This window comes from Carassius auratus, chromosome 9 (assembly GCF_003368295.1).
Source record: "Carassius auratus strain Wakin chromosome 9, ASM336829v1, whole genome shotgun sequence".
Lineage (NCBI taxonomy): Eukaryota > Metazoa > Chordata > Actinopteri > Cypriniformes > Cyprinidae > Carassius > Carassius auratus.
The window spans coordinates 5171865-5196420 of record NC_039251.1 but is presented as its reverse complement, the minus strand read 5'-3'; the positions used below and the strand labels follow the sequence as shown (position 1 = coordinate 5196420).

The 24556-nt window shown below is 33.4% G+C and overlaps 1 protein-coding gene across 2 annotated transcripts; it reads left to right on the top strand.

The window, feature by feature from the left end:
• Nucleotides 1–138: 138 nt before the first annotated feature.
• Nucleotides 139–22272, top strand: mospd2 (motile sperm domain containing 2). 2 transcript variants are annotated; one of them, XM_026271065.1, is made up of 15 exons: nt 139–318; nt 407–464; nt 1263–1418; nt 3238–3324; nt 4203–4357; nt 6952–7012; nt 7306–7344; nt 7442–7566; nt 8331–8405; nt 14553–14668; nt 17091–17184; nt 17858–17954; nt 19132–19261; nt 20353–20455; nt 21962–22272. In XM_026271065.1, exons 1-15 carry the CDS (start codon nt 286–288, stop codon nt 22091–22093), a joined length of 1461 nt encoding a protein of 486 aa, XP_026126850.1. In that variant the 5' UTR covers nt 139–285; the 3' UTR covers nt 22094–22272. The 2 variants fall into 2 exon arrangements, with proteins under 2 accessions (XP_026126850.1, XP_026126849.1); XM_026271064.1 differs by having other exon boundaries at nt 151–318; nt 8331–8507.
• Nucleotides 22273–24556: the final 2284 nt, after the last annotated feature.

Genomic DNA, 24556 nt, shown 5'->3' with positions numbered 1-24556 from the left:
TTCCGGTTGTTTCTTAAAGGAACAGTCCTGCTGTTCAATCAGTGTTTCACAAATACGCGATATTGTGAGAAGATTTAACTGCTTTTAGACTCTGTACATGATGCAGTTATTTGCTTACAATTGCCAGAGAGCATCAGAGGAACTTTATCTCGCAGTGAGATCGCGTTCAAAGGTTTGTTTGACATGTCAGAGCCAACATGGGCGTCATCATGTGCCCAGTTTCACGGAGTGTGCGGTCGGTTCCATTGTTGATCGCGCCACTGGTGGCTCACAGTGTGCTTTATCATGGCGGAGGCAGGACAGGCGGAATCAGAGCAGGTAATCAGACAGCTGAACAAAAGAAACGTTACATGGTATATTCTCATTTGAAATGGATTCATAATTACTATTTTTCGTTCTCCACAAGGAAATCGAGACCAAGATCGAAGAAACGCGGCAGAGGTTTAAAAGCGAGTATGTTGGAGGTGAGTTAGCTGTAACGTTACGCTAAGTTCACAAATGTTGTGATCTTCACGATAACATTCATTCTCATCTCATAATTGAACGAAAATATTAAATATTAGAGCATCGACAGTGACTTAAGACTTTTATGGATCGTGTGAAGGTACATTACGAGAGCTGATGTTTAATATTTGAGATCACAGCTGTCAGAAAACCTTCACAATTCATCTTTTAATAATCAGGTTGTTTTTTTGCTGTTGTAAAATAAGTAAATAGCAGTATGTGCATAGTTTAGCCTTTCAGTCTGTGTATAATTTGTTTTATGATATCTTCCTGGACTGAGTTTGAAATCATACTCCCATATACTGCTTTAAATTATTTCCTGATACTTATATGTTAACGCTGTCAAACGATTAATCGCATCCAAAATAAAAGTTTTTGTTTACACAATATATATGTGTGTAATTTTTATATATATAATGTCTTTGTAAATATACACACATACAGTAAATATATTGAAAAAATGTACATGTATTTACATATATTTATATTCATATATATATATATTCATATATATAAAAATGTATTCTACATCATAAATATACACAGTAACACATGTACACAAAAACGTATTTTGGATGTGATTAATCAATTGACAGCACATACATTTTATATACACACACACACAAATAAAAAATATATACTGATGCATATACTGTATGTTGTGGAAAGATGTTGGAACTGACACTTATTACGGGAACTATTATTGTTATTCTGTCTCTAATTCAAACCCTGCATTGCGTTAATTAACAATCTCGCAGAGTCCCAAGACAAATATGACAGCAGAGACGTGGAGAGACTCTTCAAAGATGACGCTCTGGTTGAAGGCTACCTCACATGGAGACAGTTTGTTGTGGAAGACACCTTGAAGATGATCGACGAGAGCTTACAGTGGAGGAAAGAGTTTACCCTGAACGGTGCGTATGTACAGTGTGTGGCCTCGATGCTTGTGCTTGTTCCCCGCAGAGACTGAAATGAGGAAGTTACTCACATGCATATCAAACTGCTGTACCATAGATCTGGGGAAAACATGACTAGGTCACATGTGCCAAAAAGAAAATGAAACTTGTTTTAGGACTATCATAGGATTGTGTTTTTTTTAGGGATGCACGATATTGGATTTTGCCCGATATTCGATATGCCGATATTTTCAAAATAATTTTGGCCGATGCCGATACCGATATCGATATATATACAAATATATACTGATATATTTAAACTTTAATTTTACTGAAGAGAAATCCATGTATCTCTTCTGTACTGATTCTACCATAAATTTATTATTTTACAAATGTAGACAGACATTCACATCTGAAAAACAGGTCAATTATTTCACTTGGAGAATATCGGTTTGGCTCATCGGCAGAAATATTCATATCGGCCGATACCGATAATGGTCATTTTAAGCTTTTATCGGCCGATACCGATATTGTGCCGATATTATCGTGCATCCCTAGTTTTTTTTCACCCAAGAGTTCTCATTCATGTATCTGTATAAATGTTAAAACTTTATATTTGTAATAATATTTTTAATTAACAAAAAAAAAAAAAAAATACTAATAATAACTTTTTTAATAATTACATTTTGTTTTTTACCATATTACAATAAAATGGTAACATTTACATTTTTTTTAAATAAGAAAAAAAAATCACCATTATTCTCAACTGTCATTTTCATTATCGTAGTCCAATTTTTACCATATTACAGTAAAAATTATTATAGCTTTTAGAAATAAAAGTAATAATTTGTAAAATGAGCAAAAATCACCATTATTCTCAACTGTCATTTTCATTACTGTAATACAATTTTTACCATATTACAGTAAAAATTTTAACTTTTTGAAAAAAGTTGTATTTTTTTAAAATAAGCAAAAATCTTCATTATTCTCAAGAGTGATTTTCATTACCGTGATCCAATTTTTACCATATTAAAGTAAAAATTATTATAACTTTTTAACCAAAAAATGTAATAATTTTTATCACCATTATTCTCAACTGTGATTATCATTACTATGGTACAATTTTACTGTATTACAGTAATAAAAAAACATTTGAATTATTATTTTTTAAATTTAGTACAGTTTTTTTTTTAATGCATTGCAGTAAAAATATTGTATGTCTTAAATGTATTCAAATCAGCATAAAATGTATTTTTGAATTATGACCCGGGCATGTTCTTGACAAATTCTCCTTTTTAAATGATTAGATGATGCAGTTAATGATCAAAGTTAAGTATTGAAGCTGTAATTATTTGGTCCTGTATTACTGGTTTATATTTATTATTTATTTATTTATTTAATTGAGTAAACAGTGCATAATTTCTATGTTTTCAGTCAGTGTTTTACAGTGCTAAAGATTTAAAGCTTTCATTGACTGATCATAGCTGTTTATAAGAAAGAGGCTTTGTTTTCCAGAGAAATGATTCCTGAGCTTTTCTTTCTAACGAAGGGCTTTATTGCATGTTGTTATAATCCTCCTCTTGTCCGAGCTTTATCCTTACAAGCTTCAGTGTGTTAATTCAATCATTTCAGCTGATGTGTTCAACAGAAGAGCTTTTAAACAAAACAAGAAAGCAAACGGAGTCAGTGCTGAGCTTCTCTTATCAAATGTGTCATCAGGTTCTGAAGGAAAGTGTGACGATCGTTCACAGAGTTGCAAGCTGATACTGTTGTGATGATTCAGGAAGAAAATGTGATGAATGAGTGCTATTTTATTTTTGTTTTCTTCTTCCTGTAGACCTCACCGAGAGCAGTATTCCCAGATGGATGTTTGAGAGCGGAGCAGTTTTCCTTCATGGATACGACAAAGAAGGAAACAAACTCTGTAGGTGGAGTTCAGATGTTAAAACTAGAGTTCAGTGTGTATTTTAATAGCAGTAATATAAGCTTTTAATAGCACTCATTTAGTGAAAGAAGTCTGGAAACATGCCTTGATTTTGCTTTACTTATTTTACTCTTTTTTTTTTTTTTGTATATGGTACTTAACTACAGTGACTTTGTTTAAAATAACTATTCCTTTAATTGGAAAAAACATAAAAAAAAAAAAAAGATCAGAAAACAAATACATCAATAGTAAAATTTGAATATAAAAACAATATTAATAAATATATTATTATATATTATAATTATTAATAATGATATATACACACATGTTATTTTTAATTTATTTTATCAAATACTTTATTTATTTATTTGATCTCAATGCATTTAATAAATAAGACATTAATATTACTATTTTAAAACAAAAGCACTGCAACATGTAATCTATATAATTTATTTAATACAAATTAATGTAAATTATTTGATATATTTTATTCATAATTTGGATATTAATAGTATATTTATTTAAGTTTACTTATATTTATTTTGTCATTTTTTTTAACAGTAATTTTTTTTGCTGGAAAACTGCAGTTTCTGTCACAGCAGGATTTCAAACACATGATAAATCCAGTGAAAATCTGTTATTATCTGTCTTCAGAAATGTTGGATATTATGCAAATGTGAAAATAAAGCGTAACTGGCATACCTTGCATTCCCAAATTCCCAAAAACTAATTCTTTAGCTGTATTATCCTTAAAATCTAGTCTAAATGAAGTATAGTACTATGCTATAGTGATTTTCTTGCTTGCACTGAATTTCCCCTTAAGAATCAGTAAATGATATCCATCTGAAACTCTCTCTGTCTGTGTGTTTCAAACGCAGTCTGGTTCAAAGTGAAGCTGCACATTAAAGATGCCAAGATGATATTGGATAAGAAGCGCTACGTGGCCTTCTGGTTGGAGCGCTACGCTAAACGTGAGCCTGGGATGCCGCTGACGGTCGTGTTCGACATGTCTGAGTCTGGACTCAGTAATATAGTAAGCTCTTTGCTTTACTCTGCATGCTTAGAAATGTTGCTCAAGATCGGTCTAAAACATTTCAACTGGTTGACAATGCCATATAATCAACGGCTGATATTGTATGATAATAAAAATGTCAAACTGTGATTCTGCTGTACCAATTATACTGACAATAATTAAACGAAAGGCACTTCATCTCTTTTGGATGCATTTTATTCACTGGGTTGATTATAAATACACATACATGCTCATAAGTTGTGCTCATAAGTTTACATACCCCTTGCAGAATGTGCAAAATGTTTTATTTAGTGCTGTCCTGAAAAAGTTATTTCACATAGCAGATGTTTACATATACTCCTCAACACAAAATAATAACTGAATTTATAAAAATGACCCCATTCAAAAGTTTACATACCCTTGAATCTTAACACTATGTAATTTCCTGGATGATCCATGACTGTTTTTATATTTAGTGATAGTTGTTCATGAGTCCTGCATTGGTCCTGAGCAGTTCAACTGCCTGCTGTTCTTCAGAAAAATCCCAAGCTCCTGCACAGTTTTTGGTTAGTTTTCCAGCACCTTCTGCATATTTGAACCCTTTCCAAAAGTGACTGTATGATTTTGAAATCTCTTAACACTGAGGACAACTGAGGGACTACGTGAAAACTTACTGGTGCTCAAGAAGGCCACACAATGGATTAAGAGACGGGTCATTTTATAAATTCATTTATTATTTTGTGTTGTGGAGTATATGTAAACATCTGTTATGTGAAATAGCTCACTCAGGACAGCATTAAATAAAAAATAACATGCAATTTTCATGATCCCTCTTATTTTGTTTCAATAAGAAACATTTTGCACATTCTGCAAGGGGTATGTAAACTTATGAGCACAACTGTATAAGTATACAGCATATATATATTACTCATTAGTTTTAGTATTTTCCTTTCAAGGTCACCAGAGTGTGTTTGTTCTGATTAGTCTTGGGCCATTATTGTCCCTATGGCAGATATTTTAAGGTCATTAGCTGTATGAGTCGAAGGTGCAGAGGGACAGACGCCGCTCACTGGTTTAACACTTTGCAGATTTACGTGGCCTTTAAATCCCTTCGGTCAATCCAACTCGCTCACTTAATCCGAAAGAATTTCCCCTCAAACTGCAATCTCCTCGTCTCATGTTTCTACAGAAGAAATTCAAGGAGTTTAATGCTGCCGGAAGGCCAAAGCCGCAGCCTAATCAAACCTAATGCCAGTTTTATGTGGAGGAATTAGAGTGTGCTTTAATTTGCTCTCTTTAATGCTTATCTTATATGACTGTAAATTGGTCGTTCGGGTTTATAAAATGAAGGACAGTCATGGGAGGTGTCTTTACTGTGGAGTTGTGCTTTGATTGGATATATTTGAATTTAAATAGAATGATTTCTAAGTTAACATGGGTTCTTTCCACTTGTTTTATAAATATATATATATTGTATATTGACATTTATGTTGTATCTGTAGCGATTTATTAGAACCCATGTTATGTTGAAATCCCAATAATTATTTGGAGGAACTTTATGAAATTTGGCACATTTAGTGCAAAGGGTTTAAACATTAATTGCACCAATTTTAGGATCTCTAACTTAAAACCCTCTAGCGCCACCATCAGCTCAATATACTATGACACTGAAACTTTTAACTCTAGAAACCTTTAGAAAATCTTATCTGGCAACATAAATCTGCTGATTTTATGGGTTAAAGTGCAAATTGTGATTTCACCTCCTGTGTACATTTCACTTTATTAATAAGAAATTCTTCAGATAAAAACAGTAAAATGTTCTCCTCCATTTACAAGGAGACCATGTCAGGATTCTAGGTTTTCAAATAAATATTTTTTTCATATAAAAACTCTCCTATTGTTTTCTTGTAACAAACTTTCGTTGAAAAGGACTGTTGTTGCTCCCAGGAGTCAATGTGGAGAGCAAATGTAAGTGTCAACAGTAAATGAAGCTAAAGGTTACTTGGGCGTTCAGTAAAGAATTGCACAATTGAATGATTAACCAGTTGTAGTACAGTCTAGTCGTGTTCAGGCTGATCAGTATGCGTGTACATGAAGTGCTGGTTCAGCAGTCTTGTCTTGTGTACTGTTAAATTTGACACCCATTGGTGAGCTTTAACAGTTAGTTAACCAATGGATTAACAGCAGCTTTACAGATGAACTTCAGGCAACGGTTTAGTCTTGAAGTGGGTCAGTAAAGTAAACACTCTCACTGCCAGATCTTCAAACATTCAACTAAACTAAATCTTTATATATGAAATAATTTGGTTCTGGTCTATTTTTGTGCAATCCAAGTGAATAAAATGCTGTACAAATGAAAAGCCTTTAAGTTATTTTATTTAGAACTTAAATGAACCCCAAAAATCCATGTTTTTTGTTACAGTCTCTTTTAATTTCACATGAAAATAACAAAGCAGTCTTGCCAACTTCTAGCCAGGCAAATTTTCTGTGGTATAGCGAAACCTCGTAACAGCTGATGTTTTTACTGTCTCACAGTATATACTTCCTCATATCATCCAGTTTTATGAATTTTGTTTTATTTTTTGAATGAACTTTCCCATGTTTTTCTGTTCTAGGACATGGACTTTGTGAAGTATATTATCAACTGCTTCAAAGTGTACTATCCAAAGTTTCTTTGTGAGTATATTCTGGTTTTTAAACCTCCTATTATAACAGGAATCTCCAATTTTTTAAAAATCAATTAAAATAAATTAAAATAAATCGACAAAAAAAGGTGAAATTGTATTATTTATGACATGAGAGAACTGTGTACATGCACATGAATTCTATTAATATTAACTTAAAATCTCAGACTAGTATAAGTAAATATTTAAGCTAAGAGGCGTTTGGCTGACGAAATGTTTGGGAACCATTGTATTATAGAAATGTATTTCACATCTTTGTTGAAACATCTTTGTTTTGTTGTTCAGCCAAAATGATCATGTACGAGATGCCTTGGATCATGAATGGTGAGTTGAGATTGGCTCGCGAGAATCTAAACAGATCTTTGTAATGATGTCTGGTCCAGCAGTTTATTTGTCATCATCTTTTTCTTGTGTGTGGCAGCTGCCTGGAAGATAGTGAAGACGTGGCTGGGCCCCGAAGCTATCAGTAAGCTCAAGTTTGTCAACAAGAGTGAGATCCAGACATACGTCGGCCCCGAGCACCTTCCACCACACATGGGAGGAACGGTATAGACAAATAAGAGTTACTTGATCTTAATTAAATGTGGCTTGAAGTTTAAATAATAGATGTACTTTGATCAAATATATTTAAATGAAAATGGAATGGAAGTTTTTAGCATTTGATTTCTGTACACCAGTTAAGGGAGGCTCCTATTTTAAAGCTCGATTTCTTTGAGCTTTATGTTGCATCATCAGCAATATGTGTTGTGTTGAAACCCTGTTTCGAAGAACTTCATGAAATTTGGCACATTTATTGCAAGGGGTCTGAACATTAGTCTCTGTAATTTTAGGGTCTTTACCTAAAATGCTGTAGCACCACCATCAGTTCAAATTAAGCTTTTTGTATGATTTAGCTACAACATTTATTGTGAATTTAGCTTTTTCTAATATTGAAACTCCAAGAACCACATGGAGAAATGGTGTGAAATTTGGCACATTTATTGCTAAGAGTCTTAACATAAAAGACACCAAATTTAGAGTATCTGCCTAAAACCCTCTAGCGCCACCATCAGCAAAACTGAGACTTTGTATAATCATATCTTTTTAATCTAAAAAGATAAATCTTTCCGGGCGACATAAACATGACTTAGTATCTCACAGCATGTGATGTTGATGATGTGGTTTAAAGAGCTTAGTTGTGCTATATGTTTCAATGTAATTCTGATTTTTCAAATAATACATGTAATACATAAATAATAAATAAACAAAAATATAATAAATTGCATGATTGCAAAGATTTGTGAATATTCTTTTTTGTTTTTTCTTGACAGGACCAATTCAAATACAGTTATCCGCCTCTGCCGGATGATGACTTCCAGTCCCCAATCTGTGAAAATGGTCCAATCGTAAGTGAAGATGAGAGTGACATCAAAGATATCGAATCTGAGTCCAAAGAGACTCTCGAATCCAGTTTCAATTCAGAGCTATCAATCAAAACCCCCAAGAAGGTATACCACATTTCTTCTTGTTCTGTCTAATCTGTGTTTCCTTGTTCACAAATCCAGGTCACATTTCCCCAAAAATCAATAGAAGTTATATTTTGCTAAATCTTTTGCAGTGCATTTTTTAAAATCCCAGTTATTAGAATTAGACAAGAAAATGTCTTTAAACCCATAAAGCCTAAAAGTTTCTAAGTCCTCCAAATGATCAACAAGCTCAAACGTTTCTGATAAACCTGTTGCACACAATCTACTCCAAGCCTTCGGTCATCTGATTGATAGTTAGTTTATTTGTTAAACATATATCAAGGAAAAGCTCTTTTAGTGTAATTGTACACTCTAAGTGTAATAAATGTATCTCCCAGTGAGCACTGGATTACATTGCCAATAAAAAAGAAAAAACTATTTTTCTACTGTTATTTCATATGTCAGACCTTAAAGGGGTTAATTTTCATGAAAATAGTGCAAACATATTTATGATCCTGACAATGCAAACATATGAAAGACTCAATGAAATTTCCCAATGCAAAATATAATTGTCTTTCTTTTGATTTTGAAATGTGACCCAGACATGTTCTTGATCGTTGTGGCGAGATTAACTCCTCTACACCTGTTACTCGAGTTACTGCACATTCTTGGTTTTAAACAATGATTCATTTCTTACTTTGGAATCATTTCAGTTTGTGAATAATTATCATACTTTTGACTATGCATCTGAGCTTCTGAATCAATGTTCTTTGACCACTGTGATTTGAAATCAAAGCATGCTGATGCTGCACCTCAATGCTTTTGCTGTAGTGACATGACCCAGACTTTTATACTGAAGCTCCTCTTTCCCTGTCATCTCTCTTGCTCTCTTTTGGCTTCTTAATTAGGGAGATGATAATCATTATGTGGTCAGGGTAACATCAGGTGAATAGAGTTCTAGCAAAGACTAGAGCTGGACGATATTTCCAGAAGAATTCTTACATAAAAAACTTTGATGATAAATGTAAACAACAGTATTTAGTATATTTACCAAAACATAAAGAACAAGAGAGTTCAGTGAACAATTCTGCATGATGATGATGCAAAGGAATCATTTCATATATTTTACTGATTCACTGAAGCAGACCGTTTGAACTGATTCACAGAAATGAATCAAACTTGCCAACACAACTTTTCTACTGAACTTGAAATGAGAGACGCTATTAAAACTAAATCTGTCTGAACACTTTCACGCACTGAAAAATGTGTATATTCATTTTGTAAATACTTGCCAAAATACTTGTGGCAATTAACACATTTATTTTAAACGTGATTTTTTAGTAGAAAGAATGAAATGATCTTTAGGAAATGTAATGCATAACTCTAAATCACCACAATATTCATAAAACTAAAACCATTTAACAACGTTTTTTAGTACTTAAAATAAACATGAACTGAAATGAAATAAAATACAAAAAACTTAATTTATTTGATTCCAGCTAGTTTACATGGAACTTTTTTGTTTTTGAATTTTTAACAATGTAATAAAATAACTACAACTAAAACTGAAATAAAAAAAATATTAATGTCTGTTTGATTAAAGTTTTATTTTATAATTATTTGTTAGACATAGTCCAGTAATCTTTGTTTTATTTATAAAATAATAAAAATATAAAAAATAAAATATAAAAAATATAAAAAAATAAATAAATTCAGCTAGTTTACCAAGGCAACATTTCTCGATTTTGTTTACTGTAACAATTTAATAAAATAACTGCAACTAAAACTGAAATATAAAATAAACATCTGTTTGAACACTGTCTTTCATTGTAAATTTGATTAAATAATTATTTGTGAAAATAATATAAGTAGTATTTTATTTTAGATTATTAGTATCAAATAAAATTTATTTTCTTTGTAAAACATAGTCCAGTAATCTTTGTTTTATTTAAAACTTGTGTACAATGTACTCATAAAACAAGCAACAATCTTTAGGAAATGTAATGCTCAGATTAAAATCACCACAATATTCCCAACAGGATTATTATAGTTAACGAAGATAATATATATGTATATATTTCTATGTTTTATTTCCGCTAGCTTCCAATGCACCATTTCTCCCTGTCATTGATTTTAACCTGCATTGTGCTGTTGAGGGTCATTGTCTCTCTGATCTCATCAACTAATCAGACGTCTCACAGTCTCGTGATTGAGTCTCGTGAGTGTGTGATATGTTTGTTAGATATGCTAATTCTGTTGATGAACTCACAAGCGTCTCATCGTTCGCTCTGATTCATCACGTGACTCTCGAGCGCTCAGCATGAGCTTCCAGGTTCTAGATTGATTTGGCATGAGATGAAGCGCTTGTAAGCTTTCATTTGGGATCCTGAGATCCTTTTCCAATGTTCGGTCGCCATCGAGCGCGAGTTGAGTAAAAATCCCATTCGTTCTCCACAGAGCAACTGATTCAGATCAGAGTTTTTCAATGTGATTCATTTGGTTGATTTGATTAATTCTCAAGTCCTGTGGAGAAAATGAACGGGGAGAGAAACTCAAAGTTGCGCTCGGTTTTTCTGGTGCATGTTTTTCTCATGTCCCTCTCTGTCTGTCTTGAAACAAGGACTGGTAAGACATTGTAAGAGGTTTCTACATCCTCAAGTGCCTGCGGTTTCCAGAGCCAAACCAGATCCATCCCATGTGTCCATCCCATTTCAACAGCACCGAACGACACGCTTCATCTAGATTCCCAGTTTCAGTGGCATTTCATATGATTTTAATGCATTTTTGATTGATATTTTTAACAAATCACCGTCTGGTTACGGGGTGTAAATGAAGACGTTGTATTAGCAGTTTTATTTGATTATTATCTTTGTGTTGTCATTGTGTCAAACTCCTCTGGACTCTTACACACTAGAGATTACTGTTGTTGGGAATCTAGAACCGGTTCTTGAGCTTCTGCATTCCTCAAGTGTTTCCTGGATCGCTACTGAATCTAAATAAGTGGTTTTATCTGAGATTTGAGTCTGATGTTGGGTCATTTTGACCTGGACGGGATTTTCTTTTATCTAAAAATCAGATGAAACTTTCTGACTTTGCTCAAACAGATTTTACCCTCCTTGTCACACGTTTGGTATTTCCTGGTCAAAAAAGGATTGGCCTACAAATAATGGATTATAAAACTATCATTATGCTAAGTTATCATCAAATAATATCTTTTCTCCACACTTGATTTTGATTGTCTCCACCTCAACACGTTACCCAAATATTGTATTCAATCTTTTTGTCAACTTGAATTTAATTAGCAGAGGTTGGGCTTTTTTTTCTTGAACTTATTGATCGTAGCCCTCACTGATCTGAACTCCATTTTTGAGCCAAAAAAATCCACACATAAGGTTTTTTTACTCTAAAACTAAGGTGCATAGGATCAGATTAATACGATTTATTATCAGCCAGTTCTTATGCCGATTGAAAGAAAACCAGTTGAATCCAGTGTTATGTGACAAAATATTGGAAAACTAGTTATTTATTGCTCATAAAAAGTGTGTGTAGTTAAAGATACATTAGATACAGTTGTACTTCAGTTCAAAAGCACTTAAAGAATAAAGATTAGGATGAGTTTGTTTCTTCATCAGATTTGGAGAAATGTAGCATTGCATCAGTGTCTCATCAATGGATGCTCTGCAGTGAATGGGTGCCGTCAGAATGAGAGTCTGATAAAAACATCATAATAATCCACAGCACTCCAGTCCATCAGTGAACATCTGGAGAAGACAAAAGATGAAACAAATCCAGTGTTAAGACGCTTTTAACTAAAGTACATTAAGTCTATAATCCATAATAACACTTCCTCCAGTGAAAAAGTGTCCTGGTCTGAAACAGGAGAGAAATCTGTTATTGTGGATTATAGACTCAATGTATTTAAGTTAAAAACATCTTAATGGTGGATTTCTTTCATCTTTCGTCTTCTCCAGATGCTGGGGAAGTGATGGACTGGAGTGAATTACTTGTGGATTATTGTGATGTTTTTATCAGACTCTCATTCTGACGGCACCCATTCACTGCAGAGTATCCATTGATGAGACACTGATGCAATGCTACATTTCTCCAAACCTGATGAAGAAACAAACTCATCCTAATCTTTGGTGACCTGAGAGTGAGAACGGTTTCAACTAATTAAAATTTTTAGGTGAACTATTTCTTTAAAGAGCCAGAATTGGTCAATTTCCTGAGATTTAAAGATCTCTAGTGAATCCATTGATTCCAAGGCAGTAAAGAAGAAACCCTGGGGTTTGCATGACTTTAACTCTTTCAGAACACGACTGGTTTCAGGCTGATCCAGTTTGGTGTAATGCACAAACTCAGCTGCTTCTTCTTCTCCTTCTTCTTCTAGTGTGTAGTAGTCCCGAGAGCGTATAGAGGAACTAATGTAGACCACTGTCATATGATTGCTTTCAATATCAGCATTACGACCTTTACACCATTTATAACACTCTTATTTAGACCCACTGTTGAATGGTTTCAGATTTACTCTAACACTCCATCAAAATGAAGTTTTTCCACATTTACATTTCATAAACAAGTTTGATTTTATTATCTAATCGTTTGATTTTTTAAAACAATGTTATTAACAATGTGGACTGTGATTCATTACTGTATGCTTTTAAAGATGGATATATAATACAATGTAATTTGTTTAATCACAAATGCTCGATTAACTAATGAATAGACACTAATGATTGACTGACGTATTGTTAAATGTAATCGAATGTGAAGGACATTTCATGTAATCTGGTTCAAAACTGTGATTTTTCAGCTGTTCAATTGACATTTCCAGTCAAAACTCTGAATAAAGTCCAGAACATTTCAAACCTGCCTCTTGAATTAATGAGCTCATTAATTAACACGCAGCTTCTGTTCGATTGTAACGGCCGATGACGCCGTGACCTTTGACCTTGACCCCTGACCTTACATCCTCTCCCTCATATTCAGCACGTGTTCGTTTGCGCCAGACTTTCGCTTCAACTTTGCTTCCACTTCTGCACAAAGCAAGCGTGTGTTCAGCAGTTCTCCAGTGCGTCTGGCAGCTTGCCACTGAATGAAGTGGATAAAAGTTCCTGCTTTGGTTAAAATGGGAAATCCCAACCTGATGATTTCAGTGTTTATTCATGTGTTGAGGGCTCGAGTTCACAGTGACTCTTTGTTCTGCCTTTCTTTCCCATTTCAAATGCGATTTGTTCCCATTGGTTGATGCTAATTTCTATATAGTTGAAGCCTGCTTGACTTTGTTGCATTTCAGTCACCGTAAAATAACCAATTCTCATTGAAAATAAACATAGTCCTGTTGCTTTTTTGGTTTTATCATCTTCAAAAACCCTTTTACAGTTCTAATTCTGTTTTTTGTTGCAATGTAATTTATCCTACAGGTTGATAAATCTTTAAATATGTCATTATTATTATTATTTTTCCGCTGCAACGTTCATGCCATGTTCTTTCTATGCTGTGTGGTATCAGCTTGTCTATATTGGAGCATTTTAACTGGTTAATAATCCCAGAATGATGCCTAATGTTGTACTTTACCATTTTTTTGCAATCATTTGTCATACAGGTTCTTAGAAATCTTAGAAATCTCCATTTTTTTTGTTCAGCAACGTTCATACAACGTTCATGCAACTTTCCTTCTACGCTGCATTTATCAGTTCATTGATTTTGGAGCATTTAAACAAGTTCGTGAGCACAAACTGAGACCTGATTTATTTGTCATACAGGTTGCCAATCTGAAAATATCTCCTTTTTTGAGCAGCGATGTTAATGCAACATTCACGCGACATTCGTTCTATACTTTATGGTATTTATAACACAAAATCGGACCTGATGTATTGCATTTATTTTTTTTCTTTTATCATGCATGTTGTTAATCTTAAAATAAGTAAATTGTTGTGCAGCAACATTCAGTGTACCCTGCATGCATCAGTTTGCTGATATTAGAGCGTTTGAATGGGTTTGTGAGCACACAATCACACCTGATATCATGCTTTTCCATTGTAAAAATCCTAAGAGCATCATCTTGATCTGTAATATGTTTTTCAGGTGAATTTCTCCGAAGACGGTCTGAAGTCTGAAGATCTGGACCGAGGAGAACCTGGACGACTGAGAGGAGCTAGAAAACCTACCACCACATTCAAGGGCACATTACTGGACATCAGGTAAAGCACTGCACTCCTGAAGTACAGCCAAGATCTAGATCAAAAGACATGCGCTTTTTCACTGAAGGAAGTATCATACGAAATAGTTTTCAATTATATGCACCAATATACTAATACACAGTCATAATCCGCAATATCTGCCTTCAGATACTTACTAAATATGAACAATTATTCCGTGAACATTTCTGAGTAATGGTGTATCATTGAATCAGAGTTTTGAATTGACCGTTTGGACTGATTCACAGAAATGAATTGAACTAGTTTACATTAAATAGTGTTTGTTGTATGTGAAACTGAACACTTTAATTTCTGAACCGTTCTCATTTCTGAGTATTATATTTGTTATGTGAAAATATATTAAATATTCGTACGGTTATTGTTGTACGTGTATAATTCAGTTAATGAAATATTTTGGAAATGAACGATGCTTTCTCTCATTTAATTATTTCTCTTTTTTTATTTGGAACTTGATCGTGTATTTGCAAAAACACATTCTACAACTGTGTGGTATAAATACAGTTACTGGTCAGAATGATTAATTGGTATGTTTTTGAAAGAAGTCTCTTCTGATCAGCAAAGCTGCATTTATTTGATCAAAAATACAGTTAAAATTGTGAAATATTATTACAGTTTAATACAGCTGTTTTCTGTGTGAATCTGTGTTAAAGTGTAATTTATTTCTGTGATGCTCCGCTGTATTTTCAGCATCATTCCTCCAGTCTTCAGTGTCACATGATCTTCAGAAATCATGAAAATATGATGATTTACTGCTCAACAAACATTTCTGATTATTATCAATGTTGAACACAGTCGTGCTGCACGATATTTTTGAGGAAACTGATGCATTTTATTTTTCAGCATTCAGAACAGCATTTGTTTGAAATTGAAATCTATTGTCACATTATAAATTTCTTTTATTTTTTTATCATTTTTTCATGGTTTTCAAATGAAATGCAAATTCAAGAGCATTAAAAAGTGTCTGGAAATAAACGTAGAGCATGTCTCTTCTAACTGGCTGTCATGAATGAAGGCTGCACAGTTATTTCCCAGCATGCATTAATCATCATTCAGCTGCTGCATCAAACAAATGCATTCATGCAAAGCTCCTTTTGTTCAGTTTTCTTGCCAAATGTTCAAATCCAAGACCTTCATCCTCTTGCACACGACGGTTCAACTCTTCCTAATGGCTGCGTTGTAATTCCTGATGATGATTGTAAGTAATGGTTCAAGGCCTCAGCTTTGATGTTTCTAATGGAGGCTTTTCCCACAATCCACTGGGAGCCATGACTGACATTGTGACAGATGGATGTCATTTGAGGCCAACTGCGGTTCATGCAGCACGCGATTTCATGTCAAATAAATATACAATAACAATACTTGTGCCTATTAGAGCTGGCTGAAGTATTGAGTGTTTACTAATGTGTGATGATTCATTTACACGATTCAGTTCAAACTGTGCAGTTCAGTGAATCAGAACTCTGAACAATGATTCATTTGCATCATCTCCCTGTGTTTAGTCTCCATGTGCCAGTTTTCATCTCGCAATGCTTTCAGAATATATATATTGATGTTTATGAGTGTTAAATTGGTGCATATAAATAAAAATTATTTCATTTTTAAGACTAAGAGCTAAGAATAACTAATGCTAACTTCTTAATTTCAACATTACATTTTTTAAATCAAAGTTGTATTTGTTAACATAATCAATGCACTGTGAACCAAAACGATGAAAAAATAGAACATTAATATTGTTAGTATTTAAAACAATTTTATTAATTGAAATAATTAAAGGCTTGAATAAAATAAAATAAATCTTAACTAAATCTTAATAAATCTTAAAATAAAACTTTAACTGTCTTGGCAACTCACTGAAATAATAAAGTTTAAAAAACTAAAATTACTAACTGGAAAAAATAAACTAAAACTTAAATAAAGATTAAATTAGAGTGAATAAAAATTTTGCTTTTGTAAGCCTGAAAATAAATAACACTAAAAATTAAATATGAAATACATTTAATTATAAAAAAAATCTAAATATTACTAAAAACTTTAATTGTATCTAAATAACACAAATAATTCTAGTTCATTGTGAATTCACATTAATTGCTTCATTTGTTAATTTAATTTGCTAACAAATGAGACCTTACTGTAAAGTGTTACAAAAATATAATATAAATAAAGTGAAAACATTCATTGTGAAATTGTTTTGAAAGGGTTTTGATTAAAATGATGAATCCTGTATTTCTGAGTCCATGCATAAATATAGAGATGATTATATGTTTTGTTAGCTCTATCTCTCATATGCACACACACATTGATGATCTGCTGTACAGTGCTGGGCTCAGCAGTTCTCTCTGTGTGTGTGTGTGTGTGTGTGTGTGTGTGTGTGTGTGAATCACATGTGTGCTGTGTTGTGTTTCAGTCCATCAGAAGAGCTCCGATTCGGTGCTAAAGAATCAGAGAAGAGGTGTCTGATCATCCTCAACAACGTCACCAAAAACCAGGTGGCCTTTAAGGTGAGACGTCAGCAGATCACTGGTGATGAATAAAGTTGCGGTCTATGATGGATATTCAGCCTCATCTGCAGGTGTCCCACTGATTTAATTTAACAGTCTAAGTCTTATTTATTTTTTTGGTGTTTGCCAATACCTAATGCATAAGCCCTATGAAAGGTGTTTGTTTTTTGTCCCAAATTTCGATGTATTTTTTTCTTTTTGAGATATATATATATATATATATATATATATATATATATATATATATATATATTCTCTGGTATATTATTATTATTATTATTATTATTATTATTATTATTATTTATTTATGTATTTTATTTGCCTTTTTTGTTTTGAATACAATTTTCTTTTCTTTTTTTCTTTTTTTTTTGTCATAGGTTTCTTTTTTCCTCTGAATTATTATTAAATACATTTTTAGTAATCAAGTTTTTAATTACTTTTAACATTTGAACATATTTTTATGGCCAGATGAAATAGGTTTTAATTTTTTCTCCGATTCTTCTCTGATTTGGTTGTAGTGAAGTCCTTTGAGCTTCTTACAGTCCTACGTTTAAGCGAAAGTGTATTGACCCAAATTCCATGTTATTCTGTGCGTGTTTTCGGTCTCGTTCCTCTCTACAGATGGTTGTACTGGCAGGATCTGGAGTGGTCTGATCATGTGTTGTGTGTTCAGGTGCGGACGACGGCTCCAGAGAAGTACCGTGTGAAGCCCAGTAACAGCAGCTGTGAGCCCGGAGCCAGCGTGGAAATCGTGGTCTCACTTCATGGAGGTAAAGATCTCTCTTACTGCAAATATCAGAAAAGAGAGTGTGTTAACACGTCACATGACCATACAGTTGCTGCAATGGACTTTGTTTTATTTTACCTCCAGGTGTATGCCGTGTCTCCAAGCTTTCTTATTCATTTTGCTAAAACATTCAATGTTTCTTATTTGTTTGGTTTCACATGGTTTTGTTTTGTATATCTTTGTGTAGCCTAAGTAATTAGTTATTTTATTAGGCATGTATTCTTATTCGTGTTGTTAATACAGCATCAAACGCACAGGACTTTTATTTTGTTGTTGCTTGAATTGATTTGACTCTGAATTGGTGCTAATTTGAAAGTGAAAGTAAAATGTGCACGGCGCTTTTTCAAGCCATTTAAAAGTGAGAAACGAGGGCAAATGCAAACAACCCTCCCCATGTATATATATTGTACTCACTGTCATTTGATTACATTTCGTCCCCTTGGAATTATAAGGTTCTATCTGACATTTTTGTCAAAATTGAGTTATTCACATATTCTTATTCTGTGACAATTTACTTACATTATGTGATGATTTATTTTAAGTTGTGTACATTTTGGGATTTTTTTATTGAAAAAACAAAAAGGTTCTATCTACAGAAGTCTATGGAACACAAGAATTTTAAAGATCAATATCTCAAAACTACTCCGAACGCAGATAGAACCTTATAATTCCAAGGGGACGCATTTTTAAATCGAATTAATTACATATGTCGATAAGTTGACTGCAAATTAAATTCTATAAAACATTATTTTGAAGCTATTTTTGTTAAATGAGAGTATCAAGTAGACATGATTTTACAAAAACATTATTTCACAGATGTTTAGGCTACAATGGTCCAACATAAACTATGAAACATAAAAGAAGATATTTAGAAAAACACATTTTTACTTCGTTCATGCAACGGAAATGAAGTTCTAATTTTAAATCTATAATTGTGCCCCATACAGTGTATTGTTGTATATTATATATATATATATATATATATATATATATATATATATATATATATATATATATATATATATATATATATATATATATATATATATATATAATTTTTTTTTTTTTTTTTTTTGCGTTTAAAGGTTTTGGCTGACAGAAAGGTTTGCGAATCCCTGTATTTTGGCATGTGTTATATATATGTGTGTGTGTGTGTGTAGGCTACCAGGCGTCTCCTCAGGACAGGTTTCTGGTGATGGCAGCAGAGATGGAGAGCAGCGCTGGAGCCAGTGTCTCGGAGCTCGCTCAGTTCTGGAAGGAGGTTTCTAAAGCTAAAGTCATGGAGCACAGGTGACGTCTCTCACACACGCACTGCATTCTGGGAACACCGGCTTAAACAAACACATCTGGATTCATCAATGTCTTTCATACAAAACTATTAATGTGGATTTCCAAAACAAAGTAATAATATATATATTGCAGTGATGTTTATTTAATGTGGCGCTCATTAGATAATCTTTTAATTAGTTTACATTATAAGGTTAACAAATGCATGTACATGTATAAATACAAATAATTAGAGCTGCACAATTTGGGGGGAAATTGAATTACAATTTTTCATATAATGCAGTTAAACATCATTTCCAGGTTTGCTGTGATTGTTTGTGAGGATGCACAATTTGTCCAAAGTTTTGTGATCATATATCAATATGGCTATAAAATATTATCAAAAATAAAATATATTATTAAATCATTAAAAATATAAATCTAAAAAATAAAGAAATAAGGTATGAGAAAATATAATAATGCCATTATAATTATTATTATTATTATTATTATTAAATATATAAAAATGACAAAAGTAAATATAAATAAATGTTCTGGTTATAATTTAAGTGTAAAATAAAATGTTTAAAGAAACATTAAAGAACCGCATTATTAGTGAATTATTTATATTTATTATTATTAAATAAAAATAAAAATTAGAAAAATATTACTGTTACATTTTAACATCAAATAATATTTAGGAAAAATATAATGTAAATAATAACTTTATTAAAAATAATTACAAAACAAAAATAAGTATTAATAAGATTACTTCAATGTAAAATAAGTTTAAGAAAATTGTTTTTTTATTTGTTTTCCCTATTATAACTGTAAAGTTACACTACAAATATTTATGTCTTGGATTCCTAATTTTCATGTGAAGCCATTGAATGTTATTTGGACAGAGAGCCACATGGAGGATAGTTGATAATCGCTTCATTACAAGTTAAACGTAGATGTAAGTTCCCTGAAGACGAGCCGCTGGCGTGTGAATGAACACAGTGCTGCGCTTCAGTTCTCTCTCAGTAATCAGACGGAAGACTCTGAGATGTGAAGAGTGTTTGAGAGGAGCTGGAGCGGTGTTATCTGACTCTAATCAGCCGTTGTGTCCTCAGGCTTCGCTGTCACCTGCTCGAGAGCCCCAAGCCTATTCTGAGTAACTGGTCTGGGAGTCCATCAGTGACGACGAGCGGCGAGCACCAGGACCTGCAGAGCACGGTGAGACACACACACACACACACACACACACACACACGAGATAGAGGTTTAACAGGAGTGTTTGACTGGTGTCTCAGACCAGGGGAAAGATACATTTACATCTGTGCATTTAGCAGACGCTTTTATCAGAAGAGACTTACAGAGGCTTCAGGATATACATTCTTTTACCAGAATGTGTGTCCCCTGGGAACTGAACCCTAACTACAAGATAACATCCATCATGCATTTCTAAGTGTTTATTTTATTGCACTTTTTGAATATTAAATTAAAGCAAAAAAAAAAATTTAAATTGTAAATGCATTTCTGGATTTCTCTTTATCACTTCATTAATCATAGAAGCATATTTCTGACATAACTAAAGATGAAATAAAAAAAAAAAAAGTTTTTTCCTTTTTATTGGATCTCACATTTCTGATTTTATATATATATATATATATATATATATATATATATATATATATATATATTTATATATATATATATATTTATATATATATATATATATATATATATATATATATATATATATATATATATATATATATATATATATATATATATATATATTTTTTTTTTTTTTTTTTTTTTTTTAAATTGAGCCTTTTTTCTTCAAAATGTTGTTATACACACAATTAAATTAGAGCAAAATAAATAATAATAAAAAATCAATCGTTGTTTCTGATAAAAAAAAAAGTGATTTCAAATGTTAAAAAGTAATAGCATTAATAATGCTATAATTATTAAGTAAATAAAAAAAGTAGTGAAATGTATATATATATTTTGTACTTTTTTATTTACATAATGTTTTACGTAAATAAAAACATTTAAAGAAATTTCTAAAATATTTCACTATTAAAATACAATATTGATTATTATTATTAAATCAAAAAATGTAAATGTAAAAATAAATAAATACTGTTATATTTCATTGGAAAAAAAGAAAAGAAAAAAAAAGTGAGAATGCTCTTTCTCTTTTTGCATCTGTAGATGTGTTACAAGTCACATCTTAAAGGATATTTTCTCGAAAAGAGTTTCTTTCTTTACTTCAGCAGCACTTTAAAACAGTTTTATTATTTTATTAGTCTCTATTAGTCTCTAATCTTTAGCATGTCAACAAAATCAAGCAACAATTCTGAACCTGGCTGTATGAAATCTTCTGGAAATGCATGCAAATTACTGCATACTTAATTAGATGAACCTAATTTGCATATTTAAATAATATTTCCTTAAATGCAAAATGTTACTGTTTTAACCCCCAGTCTCACCGACAAGACTTAAGTCTAGTCTCAGACTAAAACGCAAGTCTGAGCTGTTTCAGCTTGCACTGAATGCTCTTATATATCATACGAGTGTCTTTGTTTTGTCTCCAGTAATGTGTGTTTCTTTCAAAGGCATGTTTATATAAAGGTCCTAACTGCTCTGTGGTGTGACCCCGGCTCAGTCTGAGCTCTGTCAGTGCTGTCCTGAGTTCCTCTGATTGTTAAAGCGTGAGTCTTCTGTCCTCAGCTGATGCGTGTGCTGGCCACAAACTCTCGTCTGGAGCAGAAGCTGGACGCGTGTGTGTGGACACAGAAGGTGCTGGTGCTCATGGTGTCGTTTCTGCTGGCCCTCACGTCCTACTCGCTCTGGACCTCGTGAAGATCCCAATCACCGGCTTTTATCACAATACACCACGCTGTAATTTATCACCACCGTGCAGAGCTCTTATAAGATCATGCACATGTAATTAACTCACTCTGATTTTAATATTATATATATATATAGTATTTTATAAAAGTATGAATGTGTGACCAATAAAACAACACTTTTGCTATGCATCGCTGTGTGCTTTAATGACTCAATCTCCGTTTTTATACTAACGATGGGTTATTACAAAAACTACAGTTAACTAGTTTGGAATAAATTGCAGAAGTATGTTGTTTATTGCTTTACTTGAGATCAAAATCACAGTTATTAAACATGAAATATGTTGTGATTCATCAATTCATCATCATCTAAGATGAGTTTGTTTCTGCATCAGGTTTGGAGAAATGTAGCATTGCTTCAGTGTCTCATCAGTGGATGCTCTGCAGTGAATGGGTGCCGTCAGAATGAGAGTCCAAACAGCTGATCAAATCATCTTAATGCTGGATTTGTTTCATCTTTTGTCTTCTCCAGATGTTCACTGATGGACTGGAGTGCTGTGGATTATTGTGATGTTTTTATCAGACTCTTATTCTGACGGCACCCATTCACTGCAGAGCATCCATTGATCAGACACTGATGCAATGCTACATTTCTCCAAATCTGATGAAGAAACAAACTCATCCTAATCTCTGATGAACTGAGAGTGAGGATGAGGTGAACTTTGCCTTTAATTGTGTTTTATTTATTTTGTGTTTGATTATGGACGGATGATTCGTGTGGAGCTGATCCTGATATAACGTGTGTGAGATGAAGATGAGAGTGAAGATGGATCACTAATGTTCACATGATCCCACACTGATGAGCACAACAGATAAAACAGGAGAGATCAGAGCAACATTAAGAGCGTCTGAGATGAGTCTGCTCGGAGCTCACATCAGAGGATGAACAACAGTCACACACAGGGACTGAATTCAGTGTTTGACTGATTTAATGACTCCGATTCAAAATCAAATCTTTTGTATTAGTGAAAGTGAAAGTGAAAGTGAAGTGACATTCAGCCAAGTATGGTGACCCATACTCAGAATTTGTGCTCTGCATTTAACCCATCCGAAGTGCACACACACAGAGCAGTGAACACACACACACACTGTGAGCACACACCCGGAGCAGTGGGCAGCCATTTATGCTGCGGCGCCCGGGGAGCAGTTGGGGGTTCGATGCCTTGCTCATGGGCACCTAAGTCGTGGTATTGAAGGTGGAGAGAGAGCTGTACATGCACTCCCCCCACCTACAATTCCGTCCGGCCCGAGACTAGAACTCACAACCCTTCGACTGGGAGTTCAACCCTCTAACCATTAGGCCACGACTTCCCCTTTAGCGTGACTGGATTCTCATCAGCAACATTGTGTTCAAGTGTGCCTGCCATTTAAGAGGGAACTGGCTCATTATAATAAAAGAGGAATAAAATCCACTAGATTGAGAAACAATTTTACTGTTAAGAGTTTAGATTCATATCTGGGGGGTTCGGTTTTCATTCAGATTTTTACTAATTGCTTTGTAATTTTTATTTTCATTATTTTGTCCTAAGTTTTTATTCATTTTTTATTTCAGTTTGAGTTTAGTAAAATCAAGTTAAACTAAATGAAAATCAGAAATGTTGCCTTGATAACCAACTTTAAAAAGAAGTTCAGTTAGTTTCCTCTAAAAGTATAAAAATCAAATCAAATTATTTTCATTTATGCAGAATTTAAATATTAAGGTTTTCTTTAACAAGAAAGTGTGCGCGTGCGTGTGTGGTCTCACACTGACACCTGCTGCTGCAGAGGAGCATCACACCAGACTCAGGATCAATCCACTGATATATAACCAGTGTTCGGGAGTTCGGAGCGGGTTCGCGAATCATTTGAGTCCGTTCGGGAGTTCGGAGCGTGAATCATTTTAATCAGTTTTGGATTTACACACTTCAAATAGTATAATGGTTTAAATGAAGAATTACCTTTAAATTGTTTTTTTGTAAAACCATTTGGGTTGCAATCAATGTGTGTCATTTCTTGTGTGCTTCCATAATGTTTGTAACCTGATGCACCTGATGATGCTAATGATTTGAGGAATGGGGTTCACCTGTGATGCATTGTTTTAAAATGTTCTTGTTTGTGCTTCTTGGTACACACTGATGAGTTTGGGGATCGCGAATCATTTGTGTCAATTCGGGAGTTCGGAGCATGAATCATTTTAATCAATTCGGCAGCTCGGAGCGGGATCGCGAATCATTTGAGTCAGTTTGGCGATCGCGAATCAATTGAGTCAGTTTGGGAGTTCGGAGCGGGATCGCGAATCATTTGAGTCATTTCGGATTTCGGAGCGGGTTCGCGAATCATTTGAGTCAGTTTGGATGTTTGGAACAGGTTCGCGAATCATTTGAGTCAGTTTGGGGATCGCGAATCATTTGAGTCAGTTCGGGAGTTCGGAGCGTGA

What these genes read in the sequence shown, in the direction of transcription:
- mospd2 (XM_026271064.1), top strand. Translation starts at nt 286, where the DNA reads ATGGCGGAGGCAGGACAGGCGGAATCAGAGCAG. An exon ending in GACAGGCGGAATCAGAGCAG is followed by an intron (nt 319 to 406) that starts GTAATCAGACAG and finishes GTTCTCCACAAG; the next exon opens with GAAATCGAGACCAAGATCGA. An exon ending in CGTGGTCTCACTTCATGGAG is followed by an intron (nt 17,955 to 19,131) that starts GTAAAGATCTCT and finishes GTGTGTGTGTAG; the next exon opens with GCTACCAGGCGTCTCCTCAG.